The following is a 24608-nucleotide window of genomic DNA, read 5'->3' on the forward strand; positions in this document are numbered from 1 at the left end:
CTTTTGCAGCTGTACAGGGCCCTGGTGAGACCACTCCTGGAGTACAGTGTGCAGTTCTGGTCTCCGAATTTGAGGAAAGACATTCTGGCTATTGAGGGAGTGCAGTGTAGGTTCACGAGGTCAATTCCTGGAATGGCGGGATTATCTTACGCTGAAAGACTGGAGCGACTGGGCTTGTATACTCTTGAGTTTAGAAGACTGAGAGGGGATCTGATTGAGACATTTAAGCTTATTAAAGGATTGGACACTCTGGAGGCAGGAAACATGTTTCTGCTGATGGGTGAGTGCCGAACCAGAGGACACAGCTTAAAAATATGGGGTAGACCATTTAGGACAGAGATGAAGAGAAACCTCTTCACCCAGAGAGTGGTGGCTGTGAGGAATTCTCTGCCCCAGAGGGCAGTGGAGGCCCAGTCTCTGGATTCATTTAAGAAAGAGTTGGATAGAGCTCTCAAGGATAGTGGAATCAAGGGTTATGGAGATAAGGCAGGAACAGGATACTGATTAAGGATGATCAGCCATGATCATATTGAATAGTGGTGCAGACTTGAAGGGCAGAATGGCCTACTCCTGCACCTATTGTCTATTGTCTATCCGTGCTGTGGGAGGGAAGAGAAGGGTGAGCGCAGAAATGCGGGAGATGGGTCAGACATGGCTGAGGGCTCTGTCAACCATGACAGTGGGGAATCCTCAGTTGAGGAAGAAGGTAGACATTTCACTGTTATCCTTGTCAAAGTTGGTATCCTCAGAACAGATATGATACAGATGGAGAAACTCAGCAGTTGTGCAGCATCTGTGGAGAGAAAGCAGAGTTTCGAGTCCAGCGCAGTCCTGTTCGTTACAAAGTACACTGATTTTTGATCACAGAGTAGTCTTGCAAGTTCTTAGTGGGGACAATGGGAGCTCTTGTAGTGTAGTGGTAATGTCCCTCCCTCTGGCCAAGAAACACAGGTTCAAGTCCCACCTCCTCTATAAGTGTGTAATAACAATCCTGAATAGGTTAGTTAGGGAAGTGCTTCCCCATTGGGGCTGCGTCGACTTTGTCACTCTAACAGAATATCTTCCTACCTTCAGTGTTGTCCACCCTTATTTCTGTCAGTCCATGTGGATTAATATTGTATGGTCTGCTCGCAAGATTCTTAAAGATGATCTGTATCATGTGGAAAAGAACAACATTTATAGATGCAGTGTGCAATTGCTGTCAATAATGTTTTCCATAAAACAGTTTTCAGTGGGATCTCCCATTAAAAATGAAGACAATGGGAAATGTGCGATAGGACTCTGAGAATAATTGACCACAGCATGAAGTTAGAGATTGGAGGCTGATGACATTTAGATAACATGACAGCACCGGGGATTCAGATCTCAATTAGTTGAGGTTAGGGTGTGTTCATCTTTTCCTTGCCAATTTTCTGTGGCTGTGAAATGGATTCAATGCCACCTCCAGGTGGTGCAAAGAGCATGCATGTGCAAAGAGGAAGCAGTCATCATTCAAAAGTGGTGACTGATACGTGGAAGTTTATCAAATGAAATGGGAAACTGGCTGTTTCTATTGTCCCCAGAATTATCTTGCCAAGTTATTTGGCTATCAACTTGGAAATTAATTCCTGAAGTCATGAGGAAAATTAACAACCTCCAAGTTTAGCAGAAAATCATCAGAGCAGAAAGGATTTAATAAAGCTCTGCAGTGAGTTCGACAATTAATTTTTTAAAATTGACAAAATGGAGAACCATCTTTGAAAGGGAACAAAACAAATGGCCTGAGGTAGCAACTGGCACGACTGCCTGTCCTACGCCTCACCCTTGAATGAATCAGCATGTGCGAGGAAGTGCATAAGGAAGTGTCCAAGTCAGCAAGAGGAACTGATTGTCACTTTTTAAAAATTAATTAACGCAAAATAAATGTGGCGCAGTCTGTGTATGCATCAGCACTGACATCACTGCACACAGATGATCTCAGCAGCAGCGTGTGCACTGATGCATTCTGATGTTTCTCACATGACAGCTAATGACACTGGCCCCATCTGCACATACACCATCTTATTCACCAGTTTGGAGTAATTGCTCTGACTTTCAGGTTGTGGGAAATAATGCAGATATCAGGAAGTATGGATATTTCCAGTACTGATGGACTCAGCAGGTTGGAGTTGACATGACTAGGATATCTTGTTAATCTTGTTAGCCTACGGCTCTCTGCCTGTATTCCTGATGAAGGGCTTTTGCCCGGAATGTCGATTGTACTGCTCTTCAGATGCTGCCTGAACTGCTGTGGTTTTCCAGCACCACTAATCCAGAGCCTACGACAAACACAAGTTGCATCAGAAAGTAATTGAGCAAAGCAGGCAATACATCAGCGAATGTGACAGGCATGGACATGAAGATGTTCCACAGTTTTGTGGTGAAGATTGTATGCGGTGTGATCATTGTTGGTGTGTGTTACAGAGTGGTACTTTATATTTGCTTTTTGGGCAATCTATAGACAGACATTTGTTTAACTAGTACTAACTGTGCTCCTTATAGGCAGCTTATATATACCTGGGAGGGTGGAAAATTTGACTTGCTACTTAGATTCAGCCTGCAGCACACAAGGCACATAATTCAAGAAAGAATTAGAGGGGCCTGGTGTTATTGGCACCATGTAACAGTATTCACAGCCCTCACATTCTCTGGAGCACATATTGAGATGTTTGTGCTGTGTGAGATAGCAGTGGCCCATTAAATCTACCATCACAAGTGGAAAGGAGTAGCTGGTAAGATCAATACCAGCTAAATTGCTCCAAGGACCAGTGCAAGAAGGAATGGATTGGCATGACCAGGATTGTCAAAGTAGGATTTCCCATTATAGCTACCTTATTTGAATTGTTTGACTAATGGTGGCCATGCCTTCAGCTGTCTGATCCTAAACTCTGGAATTCCCTTTTTAAATCTCTGTCTCACAAACTCTCTTTTCTCCCTTAAGCCACTTCTTAAAATCTCTGACCAAGATTTTGGCCATCCAACCTGGTATCACCTTTTAAGGACGAATGTTAAATTGTATTTGGTAACATTTCTGTGTCGTGACTTTTGACTTTTTAATCACATTAAACACATTAAATCAATGCAAGTTGTTGTTAAGTGTTGCAGTTGTCCTGCAATGAAAATGAAGTAGTTTGCCCTCTCTCAGGATGACAGTACAGCTGCACCTTCAACAACCACAAGCAGTGCCCATCACGTTGGTGCTAGAAGGCCAGTTGGCCCGAACATCATTGAGTAATTGCAGACTGCAGAAGCCTTAGACTACCATTGTGGTACAATAGTGATAAAGTATGGGCTATCAATTTTTGAATTACATCATCTGTTTTTAATACCTGGGACTTTCTAATACTGAAATGGTTTCAAAAATGAAAAAAAACTGATGTAAAAGCAGCTGTCATTATCTGACTTCAGGTTAATCCAATAATAAGTAAGAGCCATTCTGAACCAATACTAACATTTTTATCAAAAGGGACTGAAACTAACCAGATGTGAAGAAACCTGCAACTCTTACCATGATTTAGACCGGTATGATATATTTCACATGTTAGAGATGAAAGATATTGCTTGCAGTTATACAGTTTGAAAACAAAAATCTCAAACATTGGAACGTACAAACCAATTGTATTTCAGAGAGCTGCTTTTGATAGGAGAGATGGATTTGTGACTAGAACTGAAGAAGAGTCTCTGTCAATCTCTCTCTCTCTTTCTCTCTCTCTGTCTCTTTCATCCAGGAAGGACAAATCCCATAGCCAAAGTAAATTGGAAAAGCATTGTAACATTGGGAATTCAAAGCTATTCACAATAACCACAGCTGCTGTTAATCCAGAACACCTCTCAGCAATCATGGTCACAGGTTAAACTTTAACACCTCAAGGACATATTGTAAACGTTAAACTACATGATGTTTTATCATTTTTGGACTAGACACTATCCTCTTGTCAGATTTGTATGTGTGTATTTGCAGTTGTGCTTTATTATTTTCCTATATATTAGCAATGATTAAAATTGCTTTTCCTATTATTCAAGAAAACCTTGGAAATGGCACCTTATTATTTCTGCTGAAACAGTTTATTGCATATTAATAGGAGTGAGATATAACTGAGGTATAACTAATTCGAACATATATTTGTGGCAGCCAATGGAGGAGATTGACAAGAAAGATACCAATTCATTCCTCCTCAACTGGACTTAACAATTGCCAAAACAAACTTGGACCTAAAAGAAAATTCCAGCAGAAGTACTGACTCAAGCCGAAGAATGGCCTTGGGTGTTCACCTAGTATGGACTTGTTTGATTCAGTAGCTAATTTCTGTGTTTCAAGGTAACTTTAAGATTTCCTTAAAAACTGTTTCTATCAATACAAAATATAAACTAAACATGAAATAGATTTTAAAAAAGCGCTGTTATCATAATTTCAGTTGACACGTGCAGAATGCTCCATGCCATAACATTTCACTTCTATCACAAACTACTCAAGTATAATGGAATACTTTACCTTAAAGCGATCTCCAACCTCTCCACGTAAAACTGGACCCAGAATCCCCTTTGACGACTCTGGATTTGGCTTGTGTTTTACAACCGTGAAGGTGCTGTCAGTATACTCCACGAAAACAGCCTTTTTATATTCCTTTCCAATTCGGTCTGGACCCCTTTCCAGAAACTTGCGTCTTAACTCACTGAAGGAAGAAATAAGCATGAAAAGGATATATTTGGAAGTAGATTTCATCAATAAATGCTTCTTTCACCACAATCCTTGCCGTTAGCTGTTTCTTATTTTAATTTAGTTTTTAGTGTTTTTCTGTTGTAATGCTTATTCCAGGGCTGAGACCAGACACGAAAGGACAGTTCCTAAAGTCTGCCCAAAACTGTTTAATGCCAAACTGTTGGGACATAGACAAAGGGGAACTGGAAAGATGAGAATCTGCTGAATAGGTTTAATTTACCTTCACTCAGGACCCTGGTCTCCTTTTCTCACCAGCCCTTGCATGACATGGACAGTGGCAAGTAGGTTGGGAAAATCAGAAAAACAAATTTCTGGTGTTGAATTAAAAGTTTGATTTTCCAAGCAATGTTTTAGTGTCCAGACAAGAATCCCATTAGTGAGCGGTGAGGCCTATTTACATGTACTAACATCTCATTATTACCTATTCTCATTTCATTTATAGGCAGTTTGCTATTGTACCAAACAGAAGGGGGAAACCAGAGTTGAAAATTCCCAAAGTCAGAGCAGGTACCTAGCAGTTGCCGCTCACCACTTGCTCCTTTGTGCCTCCATCTTGTTCAGCAGTCACCAATATAGGATACACTCCACGTACAGTGATTCCTGCAAAGCCCATCCATCAGACACATAGCAGCCTCAACACATCATCATGGCACATCTCTAACTCATTTAGAATACTTTACTCCACTTTGACACTTTTCATTCTAATGCTGCTGCTGGGCCTCTATCCATGCAAGGAAGGCACCCATCTCATGCAACAGGGCAATATGCATTTCACAACTATTCACTTGTTTTCTTAGTGGCCACTATTATGACACAGGGTAAACTCTCCTGCTTAATTTAAACCAGCAACACAGAAAAGATTTATCCCGTGCAGTAATCTGTGAAAATTCGAGAGGCCAAGCACTATCCCAAAGGTCATTATTTAAAGTAAAAAATCAACAACTTCATTTTTTAAAGTATAGCAGAGAATAATTAACTAACTTACAACTCCTTTCTCTAGCCTTACCTTCCTCTTCTACAGCACTAGTCCGATAAAACCCCCAATTAACATTTACCAAAAATTCAAATTTCATAACCAGCCAGCTATTGAATCTTTGTACCTTCCTCTGTCTTCTTTTCTCCTTCTTAAGGATTATCTTTCACAGGTTACTGATTGATAAAGGTACCTTTTAAAAGAGCTATTCAGCAGGTAGTCTGCATGTGTTGGTGGCTTGGCAGTTCTCCCTCAACTGTTCAATTTTTTTCCAGTCTTATACCTCCAAAGCATCGGATTGTGTCATTGGCTTTTAATATTGTCAATATGCTAAATTCAAACTTGATTGGAGTTTGGTATTTTTTGGGGTATAATTTAAACTGATTGGCCAAATTCAAATTTTTGTTTTGTTACCAGGCAACCATACTAGCTGCTGGATCAAAGGGTTACATTGTATCTTGTTCAGAACACTTGGCGTTGTCAGGTAGTTCTGCTAGCTTTTACTTTTCTTAAAAGTACAGTACAGTCACATCTTCATAACAGTCAGTCACTTTACTCCTACTTAGATGCTCATAGCATCTTTGCTTCTCCGTTTTGCACTTTGCTGTTTCTGTCAGAACTTACAGGCTCACAGTCTTTCAGTCTTGCCTTGTTTCTCGAGCAGACACAAAACCAGGCAGCTTGTCATGCTTGTCAGCAGTGTATAGTCAAGGAGGTGGGCATGTTGTTGTACTACACCATGCTACCTCAACATCACACCTATAGCATGTGTCTGCAGCTCATACAACAAACACACTGCATATACTTCAACCAAATGGCCATATCTCAAAGTCTGAGGGGAGTAGTCCTCAGCCAAATCAAGGGATTCTATTCCCAGTCAGGGGATTCTATCAGGGTCAGCTCAGGAGCATGGACATGGTCAGTCAGATGCTTGGGCAATTGAGGATAGAGGTTCTGCATCCTTACAGTTAACATTTTCATCTTTTTGAAAGTTTTCCAATATGTTATGCTCCCACATTGGATAATGGCAAGATTTTATATTATGTTATGCATTAGGGAAACAGTAACACTCTGTTAGAAAGAGTTCTAACCCTGGTACAGTTTTAAGGATTGGTAACCTATGTAACTTCATTACATAGCTGCAGTAATAATGACAGTTGATCTGGTAGGTGATGATATAAAGTAGCAATATATTTATGAATGTGAGATTTATTTTCCAATGAAGTATTACCCATGACACCTCTGTATCTCAGAAGCTTTATCACTTCCCTCCCACTGTGTGTACTGTTTACGGCTATAGGTGGCTGGCAGGGATTGACCTAGGGCACAAATAGACCTCAAAAATGGTACAAATTCTGGAAGGTCTCAGCAGTGGACAATACTTACAATCCTGGTTATTTTAGGATGATGCAAGAGTGGAAACATAGAGGCATTGTCGACACATAATAAACTGAGCAACAAAGAATCGTGTAAGATAACTCACGAGAGTGCACAGAGGGGAGCTCATCATGAAACACTTTAAGATGTGGACATTTCTCAACTACCTTCTGAAATGGCCATATAAGCATTCAGTTCAAGGGACAATTATGGGTGGCCAATAAATACTGCCCCACTCATTGACACCGACTTATTATGAATGAATTTTTAAAAACTCCTTGAAATTGAAACTCAACCAATTTTTAGTAAAATTCATAAAATCTGTTGTTCCTCATTTCCTCATGGGAGGTGATGGTCTCACGATATTATTGCTGGACTTTTAATCCAGAGATCAAATAATGTTCTGAGGGCGCAGCCTTAAATCCTGCCATGGATTTTGGAACTTGAATTCAGTAATAATCTGGAATTAGTAATCTAATGATGACTATGAAACTATTGTCTGCTTATTTAGTTGTTTGCTTTGCCATCCCCAATGAACACTGATATCCCAGACCCTGAAGTTGGGCATTCTGTACAAGTGTCTCCAACTGAACACTGACCTACTCTTGAAGACTCCTTGCTGAAGACTTCTTTCAGAAGGAACCATTATTAGGGACATTGCTGGAGATATGTTGATTAAACTCAGCTCTACTGGTGATATTCTTGCAGGTAATGACAGTTTTGAAAGCACCCAAAGGATCACCAATGATAATAAAAGGACTGTACCTGTTCATGTTGTCTGGGAGAGTTGGAGCATAATCCCATTCACACTCCACAGCAGCAATATAATAAATCCATTCCATTGACCTGCTTTTGGTTACAGTTGTTCGTGGCAAATAGTTAATTTGTATATGATTGACCTCCTCATCTTCAAATTCAAAATAATCATAACTGTAATTCTCGTCTTCCACTTCCTTAGTTTTCAAAATTGAAACGTTATCTTCTTCACAAATTCCTTTGATGTTAACGTAGGCCTTCATTCCAGCTGTTGTACAAACAACAGCAAAGAAAGACGTGAGAATTTGTTATTTACTTCCAATATAGCAAGCAAACCATTCTCTTGAACAAAATATCCCTATTAAGTAATCCACAATCATTGCATTTACATTGATCAGTAACATCAGCTAGCTTGTATTTGGTCATTTGAAGAACTGAATTAGCCCACTGTAGTCCTCACAAACCGCATGCAAACTTTTGTGAAATAATTCCATTCATCTTAAAGTTTGTGGATTTTTCTTAATAGATTTTCAAGTCTTTCAAATGCAAAATGCTCTCAAATAAATGGACTAAATCTCATATTTTCCTAAATGCTGAAAACACAAGTCTTCGTAAGTATTTGGACATTTGTCATCCTTCAAAGTGACTCTATGGGCAAGACAATAAAGGCTGAATACTGATCTGCCATTGAAAGTGCAGTGGAGTGGGAAACTGACCCTCTGCTAAACCCTAACAATAAATTTATTTTACGTACTTGTGCTGAGCAGCCTGGTATTGCCCAATCCGAAAAAGTATTCAAAAATCAGGAAAGCAGAGTGCTTATCCTGCGACATGTACCTAATGTCTCACCAAGATATGCAGGTGGGAAATTTAAACACCCTCCTCCCTTAGCTTGCATATGAACAGAAATCATGGCAAACGAAATCCCAATCCACATTTTTGTTCCCCTCATTTGCCCTCCTTAAGCCCATAGCCTCTTAGCATTCAGAAATGATTCATCTTCTTGGTTTTGAGTGTAAATTCAATTTCCTCATATTGACTGTTTATTGTACTCACCCAGGTAAGAGATGGGAATGTTGGGGATTTGAATACATTCAAGCCTGTTAAATAGCAGCAGAGAAGGTAAACACCGGCTGTACAATATCCATTAAAATCTGCACTGTCCTATTAAGCACCTTTTGGTCTTGTGTTAGAGGCAGAGTGAAGGACTTTAGACTCTGTCTCATTTGCTATAACCTGAGCAACAGATGAGCATCAATACAACACTTGCATTTCCTGTATACTCTACCTTTCTGATGTGTAAGCGGAAGTGCCAGTATTTGCTGCATTATGAGCAGTTATGGGTTTCTTTCTTGGATTGCCTCAAACTGATTTCATGTAGATTCTGACTTTTGAGTATAGGCATTTGTTTTATTCTTCTAGGTAATATTCAGACTCCTGTACTAAAGCTGAAAGGATAGAGCACTGTTGCAAAATCAATTACTGTTCTTACTAAAGATGAAAACTTTTTAAACTTTACAGTTCCTTTACAAGCTGTCATAATTATGTGACTCCTTTTGTTTAAGGAACCGGCAGTTTATTTGCTGATTTTATATACTGGCATAGCTATCATGGCATAAAAGTGCTATAGTTCTTACCTTGTTGATGGTTTGGGTTTTGGCTGCTCAGTAGCCATTTGCTTTCATAACTTGGGATCATTTCTGCTGTCACAAATGCAGCTGGAGCCAATTCAACTGAGACAACTCTGTGATCGCGCAGCAGAAGCCCATATCCACCAAAATAAATGGAGTACAACTCCGAGTTTGAGCCCATGGCTATTAGGTGCCAGCTGACGACTTTGTTTTTGCAAATATTCAGATCTGACAAGCAGTAATACCAAAATAATAAATGTCTTTTGAAGGCAGATAATAAAAATATCAAATCTTAATGCATTATATTTGTTAATGTTTTAGGTTAGAGTCAGATCAATAACAAATAAATCAAAATGTATTAAACTTGAGACTGAACTTCAAACTTTCCCAACACCTATTTCCAGCAATGAGACCAAACAAAATTCTTAGCATAAAAAGAATCTAAGTGGAATCTTCCCAATCCCGAACAACATGATGGGAACTTGAAAATGAGGTCTGACGTGGCCAGCAAGGAGCATCCCAACATCAAGATGAAAAAGGTCAATTTTTCAATAAAATGTTGTACAGCAAGATGAGATTCATCCTTGTGAGTGGTGAGAGACCCATTTTTATTAAGACCTCACCATGTTGTCATCTCACCTAATTGATATGCAGTTTTCTCCTATGAGCTGGATTATGTCAAACATCTTGGGTGTTGTTGATTTGTGGACTGTCTAGGTATATGCAACATGAGTCACATTTAAACAGGACAGTTCCAATAATTTTCAAACATTATTCAGACACGAACAGGTTTTGATATTCTTATTTAGTATGACATTAAAGTGCTCAGAACAAATTTTTATAAAGCTGCAATACAGGAAATTCATGTGGAGTAAATCAGTGAATAAGAATATTTAACTCCAATAGAACATAGAGACTGTCAGCAAATTTATTGTTTGCTCTATAATTCAGAGAGATTAGGGCCATTCAGCAGCTCAGCACCATGTGTCCATCTTTGATCCATTTCCCTGGATGGCTTTCAATCTGACTAATACAAATTCCAGTCATCCCAGCACCTACAGCCTCTCAGAGCAACAATTTCAGAGTACGACCATCTTTTCTGTGGAAAGTTGTTGATTTCTCTCCCGAATTGTCAAGTTCTAATTTTAAGATTTTTGTGAATTCCCACACCAGAAACTTTTCCATTGTATTATATACTTGATACCAGATCACTCCTCATCTTTCACACCTGAAGGAATACAAGCCAGGCTTATTCAGCCTGTTCTCTTAATTTAACCCTTGACACCCCAGTATCATTCTGGGAAATGTGCACTGTACTCCCGCAAGTTCAATATGACTTTCCAGAGATGTGGAGACCAAAACTGAACTCAGGTCCAGATGGGGTCTGACCAAAACACTGTCCAATTCACATCATTTTTTTTCACTTCTCTATTCCCATACCCTTGTAATAAATTCCAATACTTAATTAGGCTTTTTTTTGTTTAATTGTTGTGTTTAATTATACATTAACAACAATCTGCCTTCATGAATAACTAAGCACTCAGCTTTAAGGAATGTGTTTATACTCACCTGGTAAGGAAACATTGGTATAACCATTTATTGAGTACATCCTCCCTTTGGCATTCCTAGGGCCAGGAAGTCTGTATCTGATCCTGTCTGTTTCAAGATACAGGCTTTTACTTTCATCAATGACTGAGAACAAAAGCACAAACTCCTGCCGATCCATTTGCTTTCCAAATTCGTCTAAAGATCCTGAAGTGACAAAATTTACAATTCAAATAACATCATGTTTTATTTGAAGATACAGAACAAGTTAAAGAAAAAATGTTGGATAAGTTACATATATCAACTTAGAAAATAGGTTGCAGTAACTAACTATACCTGTGTATATGCAGTTTAGGTTAACTCAGTTGGCTGGATGGCCAATTGATTCCTGAAGAAGGGCCTGTGCCCGAAACGTCGAATCTCCTGTTCCCTGGATGCTGCCTCCTGTTCCCTGGATGCTGCCTGACCTGCTGTGCTGTTCCAGCAATAAAGTTTCAACTTGGATGGCCAATTTGTAAAGCAGAGTGATATGAACAGCATGGGTTCAATTCCTGCACTGGCTGAGGTTACCATGAAGGATTCTCCCTCTCAATCTCCTCCCCCCCCCCCCACCCCCCACCTTGTCTGAGGTGTGGTGACCCTCAGGTAAAACCACCACCAGTTGTCTGCCTCTAACAGGAGAGCACTTATGGTGCAGTAAGACTATGGTGAGTTTACCTGTATGCAGCAAGTCGAAGGCAACAAACTATACAGTCAAAAATAGCTTTAGTAATATTACTCAGTAAAGCAGTAGAATTAAAGAAGATTAATTAAGTTTAACAATAATAGTGTTAGAGAATGGGAGAGTCAAACTCTGCTAAATCAGTTTCATCAGATAATATGAGCAAATGAGACTCATGGTCTTTGCTGCAAAATATCACTTGGAATAGACATACAAGGTTTGACAGAGGCAATTGAATATTGGCTGGAATTTTACATCCATTCCAGGAGCTAACAGGCAGGCAGGCAGGGAGTAGGCTGGGTTGTTCAATTGGGTGCCACAACATGGGGTTGCTGTGCCTGCAATCCTCTGTTGCAATTTAACAACTGGCTTGTTTGGTGGTAGGTGGCCTGCCTGCCCTTGGCCCAATGGAAGTCCTTCAATGCCAAATTAATGGCCACTGAATGTTTTCCTCCTTGCTCTGCTGGGAGTCCCACAGTATGTGGCTGCTGCGTAGACCACGGTGACCTGGCTGGGGCATGAGATGTTTGGGTGGTTGGGGGCATGGGGCGCATGTGTTGCTGTATCTGAATGGCCAGCAGCTCTGAGATGAGGACAACTCCAAAATTACAGCAGCAAGCAGTTTTTATTCTGATAGTTGTAAAATCTGGTCAGAGCTTCCTAGACAGGCAGAGGCTGGTTCAATTCTTTATCTGGACAGAGTGAACGGTCATGGTAATGGTGGTGGTGGGGAAGGGGTGTGGTTTGGAGTGCAGCACCACCCCTTAATGCAAATTTCTGTCTTATTCCTGCATCTTATTCACACTCACCTTGTCTACATACAAGCATGGCTCCAATTAAACCCGAATTGAAATCTCTCACAGGATCCACGTATGAAGAGTAAGCATAGGTAAGACAATTGGAATCACCATTCATTGGGCCAAGGTCCTTAGTAATTTCCCAGACGTATACGTATTCACCTTTGGGTGGCACTATGTCATCTTTCTTTTCAGGCATGGATGTGTGGTCATTGTATGAAGCTCCTTAGTAAAGATTATTCTTAATTAGTTATAACTCACAAAAAGATATACAGAAAGTCTGGAGCAAAGCAACTGTAATAGTCAGTTTGTTAATGTGTAGCAAAATGTCCTTAACTATTAAAGTATCAGGTTACATTGAAAATATTTATTTAATTACCATGTATAATGGTTTATGACATCCTTTTTATGCTTATATTAAGGACTGCGACAACTTAAACGCCTTGTATTGTGATCTGGATTAGCCTGATTGAGTGAACTTAACCCAATCTTGTTTCAATATCGCCAAGAACACAACAGTGCTATATTTAGCATCGCTGTGCTAATGAATAGACTTGTTCGTTTATATTGAATTTCATTATCATTTAGTCAAATGGTGGTGTGGAGAAAATGAAAGTATAGAATCAAGATTTTTGTAAGTGGTATTTGGGAGTGAGGTAATTATTCCATTTGCTGGTGGTCTCGTAGGGTGGGTGCATTTACATTCCATGGCTGTTTATCTGCATTATTTCATACTGCACTGAACAGAGCCATGATTCTTTCTATAACGGAAAACTTACTCCTATAATTGGTATTAGGATATAAGGCTTAATATGTAAAGATAGATAATTTCTTTGTGTTTGTTGATTCTCATATATTTGCCAAACTGGAAGACTGGTGAAAGATGACAAATGTTCCTGAATCTAAGACTCTGACACACACTATTATAGAAAGTAGCATTAGTAGTAGGGTATAGGTTTACAATAGTTTATATTCTTCAAGTCCAACCAACGTTCTATACTTTTGGTCTTGGAAAATTATGGGGCAATTTCAGAACATTTTCTTGGTTACTTTTGAAGAAATTGTGTGCTCTTGTAAATATGTATATTCTTTTATGTTAAACATTTTCAAACTATTTTTGATATTATGAATGCAATTGTCACAAAGTCACATTGACATTTGTTGTTGTGTCAGCTTGGCTCGGTCAGGAGACTATGATTTCAAGCCGAACTCCAGTACTCGTCCACAAACATTTCAACACAAGATGTCAAAGGCATGAATGTTTTTTGGAGCACTGCCTCATAATAGTGATGTGAATCTAATTTATTGTTACAGTTTTGAAACCTCAGATATATCTCTTATTCATTATCTATTATTACAACAGTAACTTTGCTTTGTTAGGCCAGTTATATTGATGCTGAAGAAGGTGAAAATGAGTTTTGTAGCAATGATTTCCCTTCTTGGTTTTCAATATACAAATATTTAAATATATAAGTGAACTGAAACTTATAAATATTCATATCATGGATAAACTACCATTATCAACTTTGTGGCTAATATCTTTTATTGGCAACATTGTATACATAATTATCTGAAAGCCTATCAGAAATTATGTTGGACTCACCTTCCGACATCTTCCAGTAGGAGATCCCAAATGGGTGAATGCTGAGAGGCCGCGAAGCCAAGTTCTTAAAATGGATTATAACTTTGTCATTGACTTCAGCTCGAATTGTGGGACCCAGAATCCCTAGGAAATACAGATACCTATGTTTTAATTGGTGTATTTGACTCCTATATTGCTTTATTTTATATGTTGTTTTGGATCCATAGGACAATGTCAAATGAGTAAGCAGGTAGGACTTGGGATGTCCTGTGTCACCAACAAGTGCCTTTGTCTGAATAAAACCTTTAATATATCAAACATTTTCCCATCAGCTGTAATGAAATAAATTAAACCAAATAGAATGTATTGTTGATATTGTGCAGGGCTTGTGAGGAAGGTGCTGCAAAGGACCTGCTTCATGGGAAATCAGAATAATAAACAACAAACAATCTGACGGAGTGTGAAACAGAGCAGTTAATTGGGATGAGTGAGCTTGTTTTACTGCTCCTTTCTCACTGAGCAATCAAATTTTCCAATGTCCTCGTAGGTTTCTCTCAGTCTCACCTTTGCTGAACTTTTCTGAAAATAACCAGCGGACATGCAAATTATTGCGTGTTGGAAGAGAACAGATATGTTTTCCTAACCTGGGGCACAAATACAGATCATGGGACTCAGTATCCGAGTCCAAGTCAAAGAGGAAATACTTTCCAAATTCCAGAGGAAAAATATCTGTCATATTATGGCACAGATTCAATACCATGTGCCGTTAAAACAGTTACTTTATATCACAACATACGAGGTTCCAGCATGGATGCATCTGCCTCACCTTCATCATTCACCTTGTTATAGAGTCAGTGTAGTCAGTTGGTTGCATGTGTAACATAAAGCAATATCAGTAAGCATAGAACTCAGACTAGATGTGTAAATCCATAACTTTGCAAGTAGTTAATTTTGGAAATAAACTTCAAATATCTAACTGAAGAAGACCCAAGCTATCTGTGGAATATGTTGTGTGGCAGTATATGGGTCTTAGAAGACAGTGGCAGTCAGTGTGTAGTAAAATATAGTCGTTACAGCCTATTCACAGCAGTAAGTAAAAGCTGAAAAAGTAACAGTGCCGCAAGTAGTTGTGAATTATGTTTTCCTAACAATCATCCATCAATCTGTCCAGTACAGAGCTACATTTATAACTATAGCCATAACTAAAGGCTACAAACCTGTGCTGGAGTACAGACTTTTTACCGGAAGCAAGACACATCTGTGAGTACTCTCTCTTTCCTTAAAGGAATCAAAAATGGGAGACATACCTGACTCTATTTAAAAAATTAGTTTTTAAAAAGGACCTGAAAGGACAGCACAGAAGTTCTTCTAGAAGAAAAGACAGCTTGTAAACACTGATAAAGCAGTTTCTTACATTAAAAAGGCTTGCTTGTATATAGCCATCTGGTGATTCCACCATTTTTCCTTTTCAAAGTGAAAATAGAAGAAAACACATCTGATCCAGTATGTAGCTTTGGAGGAGCCTCAACCAGCGCCTATATCCAATAGATATGACATTCATGCTCCTTGGATAGTGCAGTGAAGATGAGCAACATTATGGTACAGAGTACCATTCAAGTGGGAGGACAAAAGAGAAATGTAATAAGAATGGGCGATGGGAATGGGAATAGTATGGGAATAGACACTGTTCTCTGCAGCAAAGATATAAATCCCAAAGGCTCTGTATTGCCCACCTGGTGCCAAGGTACAGAATCTCTTCGGGGGTGTGGAGAAACGTGAAGTGGAGGGAAAGGATCTAGTCAATGTGTTCCACATATTTACCAATAATATAGAAAGGATGAGGAAATAGCTTCTACTGAGGGATCTCATAATATGTAATGAGGCAGGATTAATAAGAAATTAGATTACATCTAATTACATTAGATTGCCTCATTACACATTATGAGATCCCTCAGTAGAAGCTGTTTCCTCATTAGATTACCTACAGCCCAACAAGTCCACACCGACCCTTTGAAGAGTTACCCACCCAGACCCATTCCCCTACCCTATATTTACCCCTGACTAATGCACCTAACACTATGGGCAACTTAGCATGGCCAATTCACCTACCTGCACACCTTTGGATTAACCACTAAGCCCCCATGCCGCCCCAAATGTAGCTAAGGATACTGTAGGGGGTAGCAACCATAACAGGGTAGAACTTCAAATTTAGTTTGAGGGAGAGCAACTTGAGTCTCAAATAATGGCATTTACTGAAATAAGGGTAATTACCGAGAAATGAAGCAAGAGTTGTCTAAAGCAAGCTGGAAAAACAGACTAAGGGGCAGGTGAGTAGATGAGCAGTGACAAACAAGTAGATATTTCATAATGCTCAAAAATATTATTCTGGTCAAAAAGAAGGAACTCAATGAAAAGGATAACCCAACTGCGGTTACCAAAAGTGTTCGAGGAGAGTATTTAATCAAAAACATTGGCAACAACTCGTGTTGGGTCTGAGGATTGGGAATTTTTTTTTCGATCTAGCAACAGATGACTAAATAGTTAATAAAAAAGGAAAAAAATGACTATGAAAGTCAATTCGCAAGAAATATAAAAACAAATAGAATGTGTTTCCAAAGGAATATAAAGAGAGTTGCGAAAGTGAGAGTGGGATCCCAGCGGATGTGGCTGGGACTTGATACTTGGAACAGGAAAACAACAGAAAATTTAAACCAGTATTTACCTCAGTTTTCATTGTGGCGGACATTAAGCATCCCAAGATGTAAAAGATAAGCAAGGTGGTAATGGAAATAACAGCCTCTATCACAAGGGACAAATATTTGACGAGCTACTGGAATTAAAGACAGACAAGTCACTAGGACCCAATAGCTGGCAGCAAAGGAATTTAAAAGAAGTGGGGACATTGGTAGAAACACTTCAGAACTCGCTGGAATCCTGGAGGGTTCATGTGGATTGGAAACCATCAATGTGACATCCTTGTTGAAGAAGGGAGGGAGGCAGAAAGCAGGAAAATGTAGGCCAGTTAGCCTAACAACTGTCACTGGGAAAATGCTAGAGTCCATTATTAAGGAGGAAATAACAGGATCTTTAGAAAGAGTTAAAATAATCAAACAGAATAAACATGATTTTGTGAGAGGGAAATTGTGTTTGATAAATTTGTTAAAGTTCTTGAAGGATTTAACAAGCAACGTTGATAAAGGGAAACCAGTAGATGTAGTTTATTTTGATTTCTAAATGGCATTCTATGAGATGACATTTAAAGGATATTCACAAGATAGGAACTCACAGTTTTGTTTTGGCGGCCAATGTATTTGCATGGATTGAAGATTGCTTAACATACAAAAGATAGAGTCAGAATTATTGGGTCTTTTTGAGGATAGAAAGACAATAAATTGTGTGGTGTCTCAAGATCAGTCCTAGGACCTCAGTTATTTATTATTTATATTAATGACTTGGAGAAGAGGCAGAATGTAATGTATCCAATATTGCTGATCATACAAATATAGTTGGAAAAGCATGTGATAAGGATTGGAATTAAAGTAAAGAATTTGTAAGGGAATATGGATGACTGAATGAGTGGCCAAACATTTGGTAGGTGGAACTTAATGTAGGAAGGTTTAAGGTCATTCACTTCGGTAGGAAGAATCATAAGGGCAGACTGTTATTTAAACGGTGAGAGTCTCCAAAAAAAGTGCAGCACAGAGGAACCTGGAGGTTCTTGTCTGAAACACAAAACGTTCGCATACAAGTGCAGCAAGTAAATAAGAAAGCAAATGGAATTTTGCTATGATGTTGAAGTTTCAAACAGGGAAGTTTTGTTACAACTGTACACTGTTATTGAAGCTGCACCTGCAGTACTGTGTATAGTTTGGTCCCTTGATGTAGGAAAAGATATACTGCCACTGAAGATGGTTCAAAACAGATTCTGTAGTCTGATTCCCGTGATGAAGGCATTGATCTATTGATAATGGTTAAACAGGTTAGATAGGTTAGACCTTTATTCATTAGGGTTCAGAAGAATGAGGACTGACTTTGTTGAATGAATAAGATCCTGACAGTAGATATTGACAGCATAGATGTTGAAGATGTTCCCACCAGTGGGGGAGTCTTTAAGTAGGCGATATAGTTACAGAATAAGGGGACACTCATTTAGAACTGAAGTGTGAAGGAATTTCTCTTCTCAGAGGATAGAATGTTTGGAATTCTCGGCAACAGAGAAGGAGGCTAGATCATTGAACATATTTCAAGGGGAGGGAGATAAATTTTTGAAATACCACAGAATTGAGGGCTATCAGAAACTGAGATAAAAGAGGAGTTGAGACACGGGACAGGTCAGTCATGATCTTTAGAATGGTAGTGCAGGCTTGAGGGATTGAATGGCCTCGTCCTGTTTTTCATTTTCTTATATTCTTGTGATATCATCAATCTGCTTTTATCATGAATGCCATCTTTAGGCAGAAAATTGCTACTACAAGATTGCAATTTTTAAAGAGACACTAACATAAATTTTAAAAAGAGCAGAAAAGCTGACAAAAACTTAGAAACACGCTACTACATAACACCAATTCTCACACTGGCACTTTAAGGTGCAAAGAGATGGAAAGCAAATATGAATCGTTACACATTTGAGCTTCTATCACAACTTCAATTGTTCAAAGAAAGAACCAAGCTTTATAGATCGGCGGGTAACTGATAAAGAATAACAATCAGTCAAATTTTGTTGTGCTTTGGACACTAATGAGTTATGGAGAATTTAATCCTCTGGTGCCTCTGACAATTTTTAAAGAGACACTAACATAAATTTTAAAAAGAGCAGAAAAGCTGACAAAAACTTAGAAATACGCTACTACATAACACCAATTCTCACAGTGGCACTTTAAGGTGCAAAGAGATGGAAAGCAAATATGAATCGGTACACATTTGAGCTTCTATCACAACTTCAATTGTTCAAAGAAAGAACCAAGCTTTATAGATCGGCAGGTAACTGATAAAGAATAACAATCAGTCAAATTTTGTTGTGCTTTGGACACTAATGAGTTATGGAGAATTTAATCCTCTGGTGCCTCTGATGATGAACACAAAGACCCTAGCAATTTTTTTTCAAATTTTACATAATCAATTTAAAGTTCAGGCAAGTTTCAGGATGCACAGACTTGAGATGATGTCCTACCATCTTTAAACAGGTGAAACAATCCACTGGTTTGTAGGCAGCTGTTGATCGAATTTGACTTCATGGAAGCTACGTTAGCTGAAAGGCTATTGGGACTTGTCATTTCTCCTGCATCTATCCAATCTTTTCTGTAATGCACTTCAGGACAAACATAAGGAGCATACCAAGACACACTACTACACAAAAAATGAGGTTCAAAACAATAGCAAGTGCCTGACTCTGGAACAACTACCACAGCCATCAACATGTTCACTGGAACTTGCAAATCCTGCATGAACTATGGCTTGTTTCACCCATCAAGACAGTATCTGGAAATATTACGATCTATGCAACTTATTGGGCTGAAATGTGTAAAAGGTCCAATCACCATAGAAACTCATAGAGCATCAGAACACTTCACAGCAGAAAGTGAGGAAGAGTCCACATGCATGTTAATGAAGTAAAAGAGGTAACAATGTTCCAGCTTGCAGACACCAATTGGCATGTGGTCAACCTGACAAAACATATGGCCATCATCAGAAAGGTGGAAGCATTTCCCTCCAGCCCAAATGATATATTCCAGAAGGAATGGAAATGTGCACTGAGTGCCGGTATTGACACTGGTATAAATCCAAACATCAACCCTTAACATATATATGAGATATACTCAGGAAACTGGAAAAATATGGTATAATCCACACAGCAGAAACTAACTGCTAACAACTGGTCCAACATCCCAAATGTGAGAGAGCATCTTTTGTCCTTTTTTTGTGACTTTAAAGTGACATGAGAGTTAAAAAGCTATAAGAAAAACCAGAAGAGATTTTTCAACTTAAAAATTCAAGTGTTACATTTTGTTGAACTGTGCAACGCAATGTTGAAGCAGTGAAAGGGAAAATTTGAAATGGCGTGAGACAGAGAATCTTACAAGGTGAGGCAACTTTGCCTGACAACAGCTCTCTGGTTGAGTTACAGTCTGTTAAAAAGCTCTAAGTGCTAGGAGGAGGAACATTTCCACAACTTGTGGACAGAAAGCATCCATCTCTCTTTTGGAAAAGACCAAAAAAGCTTCAAATCTAAAATAAGAAGAAAGCCTGGGTCCATGTGATCAACCATTGAATGAAAGAATGACAATCATTCTGTAAACAATAGCATGCCATCATTGCAAACATCAAAAGGACTGTGAGAAATTAACTGTCCATCTTTTGGTGTGGACTTTGGATCTCTGAAATTTTCTTCAGATTGTCTTTGTTTCAACCCATAGTGCACGTGTTAAACAGTTTGTCTTTTGTCTGTCTTAATTGTGATTGAACATGTGTGTATTTGGGATTTTGAGAGGGTATAGCTGAAGTTGCATAAATTAGCAACCTTTCATTTCCCTGTCATTGTGAAAGTTAAATATATTACAATAAGTAGAGGTATTTTTCACTGTTACTGAGGTAATCCAATGTGAATTGCTTTGGCCTGAGTAGCAGTCAGTCAGGCAGATAGGTCATTTTGGTAGTTTCATTGGGATTTATACAGTTATATATTTTGGATGGCAATATGATATGATTTTTGTCACAATCTTCCCAGTTATGTTGACACATACATTGCCGTTATCCATTTTAAATCCCAATGTGGATCCGTGGGATGGATATCCGAAACATTTTACCCGGATGAAACCAATTCACTAGCTACTATTGGTCTAATGCTACGCATGGATCTATATATTATTATGAGCCATGGGATGACAAGTCTGTCAGTTGCAACAACAAAGATTCCGCACTGAAACATTGATCTCATACATTTTGTGACAACCAAACAGAGCAGATTCAGCCAGCTACATCAGATGTTGGATAGCTGCAATACCTCAAAAAGACAATTGTCAGTAGATGACCTGAATGCATCCAAAAGGTACCCAAGTTAATACATTCTCTATGCCAATCAGAGATGAATTAGGACTCTCTAAGAATATAATCTTCAAGCCCAAATGAGTCATAATTGCACAGACATGCTAGACCATGCACATATAGATTACATGGGTGCAGAAAAAAAAACAAGAGACTGTCACATGAAACTTGATATCAGTGCGGACTTGATGGGCCAAATGGCCTGTCTCCGCATTGTTGGGACTCTATGATTCATTCTATGGGTCACAATCAAATAGTTACAATAAGAGAAAAGTCCCATTGATCAGAATGTTTTAGGACAAAACTAGTTGATCAAGTCACATTCCTGAAAGCTCCTTATCTCTCAGACTGAGGTTCATTGTGCTGCTTTTTTCATATTGAATTCTTTGGCATTTTTTGTAAAAAAAGGGTTGAATAAGCATTTAGTTGAATTGGCTGATTACAGCCAACAAGTATCAGCTAGGACGTTGCAATAGACCTATAGGCTGAAGAGACAAAAATGAGCTCAGGTTTCCTTTCCTAGTCAATATGCAGTGATCCTGTTAGAAATGCATGGTTGTTGTGCAGCACAATAACTTCAATATTCCAATTACCATTGTGTAGTTGATCAACAATGCACAGTTCAGATATGTGATCAATGGCTTTACAGGTGTTGACCATTGCTCATTACTTCTACAAATACCAATGATGTGTTGAAAATTCACAGATCTGGGCAGGTTTAGGTTTATCCGTAATCTCATATTTGATTAGATAAACAACAATAGTATTTAGGGTTAAACATTGACCACTTATGAAGGATATTCGAGGGCACATAGTGTAAATTGAACCACATCCTAGTTAATGTCTACACTTTCAGGCCAGGCAAGGACAAAATTTGAGGGGAACGGAAAGGGTCTGACAATAACTGTTGGATACTGTATAAAAAGAAATTCAATTCACATGGAAAAAAAATGTCATAATATGACCTTCCCAACATCTTCCAGCAAAAATGTAACTATGTATTTGAGTTATTATGGTTATTGTTTCGAGCTACTTTGAAAGGAAATGCTGTAATTTGATGGATCTACCTGATAGCTGACTATGAATAGCAGGAGACCAGAGCTATTGTATTTGGCAATGGCCTTCATGAAGAGTTGAGTGACATGGAATAGATTGTGAGACAAGGGATAAGGTTGTGCTGTGAAGATTTCTGAGTGCATGTGATAGATTTGTGTTGTATAATCTTCTCTGTATCATTCTAATTTTAGTATAATGTGATGCAGAAATGAGCACTATGTATTTTCATACTGAAAGTGGTTTCACACAAACGTACATATGTTCACATCAGGACGCAGCAAATTCTGGAAGTGTACTGAAATCATTGTTGGAGAAACTTTCTCACTTAGAAATGAGAACACAGTCAAGAACAGAAATATCCAGGCAGTGCCATGACTTAAATACATTGGGGAGACAATACTGCCTCATGGATTGGGAAGTCTGACTTCTGTTGCTCAGTTACTTATCTCAGTTGTATCAGGGAACACAGTGAGCTCAACGGGGTTGTTTTACCTTGGTAGAGAGAGGGTAAAGAATAGTAGAGTTCTCTGCCTGCTGCCCATTTCTCCTAATGAATAATTAAGAGATTTCTTTGTAATGCTTGAGAGCAGGTCTCACAACTTCAGTTCGTGTGCAGCCTGAAGTGAATAGAGGAAAATAAGACCTAGAACATCCTCTGAATCAACAAAAGATGTAAAAACAATTAAAAAATAAAAATATCCTGAAGTGGACTCTAACTTTTCTTTATGCCATACAGAGCTTTTATATAGAACCATGTAAAAGTTATGGCTCAGGAAGAGGCCATCATATCTGTGCCAGCTGAATAAACTAATCCCACTCCCAGTACCTAATCTTTAGCCTTACAGGTTACAGTGTTCCAGATGCAAATCCTTTTAAATGAGATGAGGGTTTTCACCTCAACCGTGAAAATTGGGCAGCGAATTCCAGAAACCAACCTGAGTGAAAAGGATTTTCCTCTAATTCTTCTACCAATTGCCTTAAATCATTGACCCTTGGTAAATAACCTATCCACTCTACCCAGATTGTTCATTAGTTTTAAAATATAAATCTTTCCAATCTTTCCTCATAGTTGAACTTTTAAGCCCTGGCAATGTGATGAACTTTGATTGTTGAAGGTTTCTTTTCAAAATTAGATAGAATGAAAAAGGAGATTTTCTTAGTAATTACTTCTTCTTTCTAACCAGTCCTTGTCACTCAATTCTTCTTCACCTAACTTAATTGGCAAAACCCTCCATTCCCTTCTCCTTGGTATGTTTATCTCTAACTTCCCCTTAAATGTACCTATCTTATTTGCCTCAACTGTTTCCTGTGGCAACAGTTTATTAACTTGTTGCAGCACTCCTCGGTTTTGACAATCCCAATTTAGAATCACCTGATCATTCATAAATTTTGTTTTTTCATAAATCTACATTGTAAATATGAATTGTGAACAACAGTGGCCTCAACACAGGATCTTATGAGCTACCTTTGGTTTTGCTGAATAGCTACTTTTTATCTAGATATGACTTTATGATTAGGAGCAGGACTAAGCTGTTTGGTGCCTTGAGCCTGCTGTGCCATTCAATAAGATCATTGCTGATCATTTGACGCTTCAGCCCAACACTTCCACCTTCCCCCAATAACCTTTACATCCCTTATTAGACAAGAATCCACCTGCCTCTGTCTTCAATATATTCAATGACTGTGCCTCCACTGCTCTCTAAGAAATTCATGACCCTCAGAAAAATTAAAGTTCCCTGCAAACTCCATCTTAATTGGAAATCCCCTAAAGTTAAATGTCCCCTGGTCCTAGCTTCTCCCACAAACTTTCAGCAACCATCCCAGCAAGTCCCCTCAGAATCTTATATGTTTCAATAAGATCACCTTACATTCTTCTAAAGTCCAGAGGATACAGGAGCACACTGTCCAATATTTCCTTAAAAGAGAACTGTTTCTGACATATTTGTATCTTTTAAACAGGTAGACCAAACTGGTAGTCCAGATATGATCTCACCGACACAATGTACAATTGTAGAAAAATATCACTGCTTTCACAGTCCATTCATGATGCAATAAATAATTGCCAATTCCAATCCTAATCATTTGCTGTACTTTTTACTTCATTCATGGAACATGGGTGTCTCAGGCAGGCCAGCATTTACTGCCCATCCCTAGTTGTTCACTAACTTTTATGATTCACGGACCAAGACTTGAACTGACAAGTGGCAATTGATGTTCATTTCACGCAAGATACAGGCAGCAACCATCTCCTACAAGGGAGTTGTCATCAGCCAGTGATATTCAACGGCATTATCATTGCTGAGAACTCTACAATCAACATCTTAGTGATTACCATTGACCAGAAACTGAACTGGGCTAGCCATATAAATACTGTGGCTTCATGAGCCCACA

General features: G+C 38.7%; 1 protein-coding gene across 1 annotated transcript in view; it reads right to left on the reverse strand.

Annotated features, from left to right (window-relative positions):
* Window positions 1-24608, reverse strand: part of f8 (coagulation factor VIII, procoagulant component) — a 98570-nt gene that overhangs the window by 68542 nt on the left and 5420 nt on the right. The window contains exons 3-9 of the mRNA XM_043704576.1: window positions 14142-14264; window positions 12551-12763; window positions 11045-11227; window positions 9482-9703; window positions 7854-8112; window positions 4511-4691; window positions 1069-1150 (exon numbers count right to left, since the gene is read on the reverse strand). Of these exons, the coding sequence (XP_043560511.1) occupies window positions 1069-1150; window positions 4511-4691; window positions 7854-8112; window positions 9482-9703; window positions 11045-11227; window positions 12551-12763; window positions 14142-14264 (1263 nt within the window). The remainder of the gene's footprint in view (window positions 1-1068; window positions 1151-4510; window positions 4692-7853; window positions 8113-9481; window positions 9704-11044; window positions 11228-12550; window positions 12764-14141; window positions 14265-24608) is intronic.

Source organism: Chiloscyllium plagiosum, chromosome 15 (assembly GCF_004010195.1).
Source record: "Chiloscyllium plagiosum isolate BGI_BamShark_2017 chromosome 15, ASM401019v2, whole genome shotgun sequence".
NCBI classification, from domain to species: Eukaryota; Metazoa; Chordata; class Chondrichthyes; order Orectolobiformes; family Hemiscylliidae; genus Chiloscyllium; species Chiloscyllium plagiosum.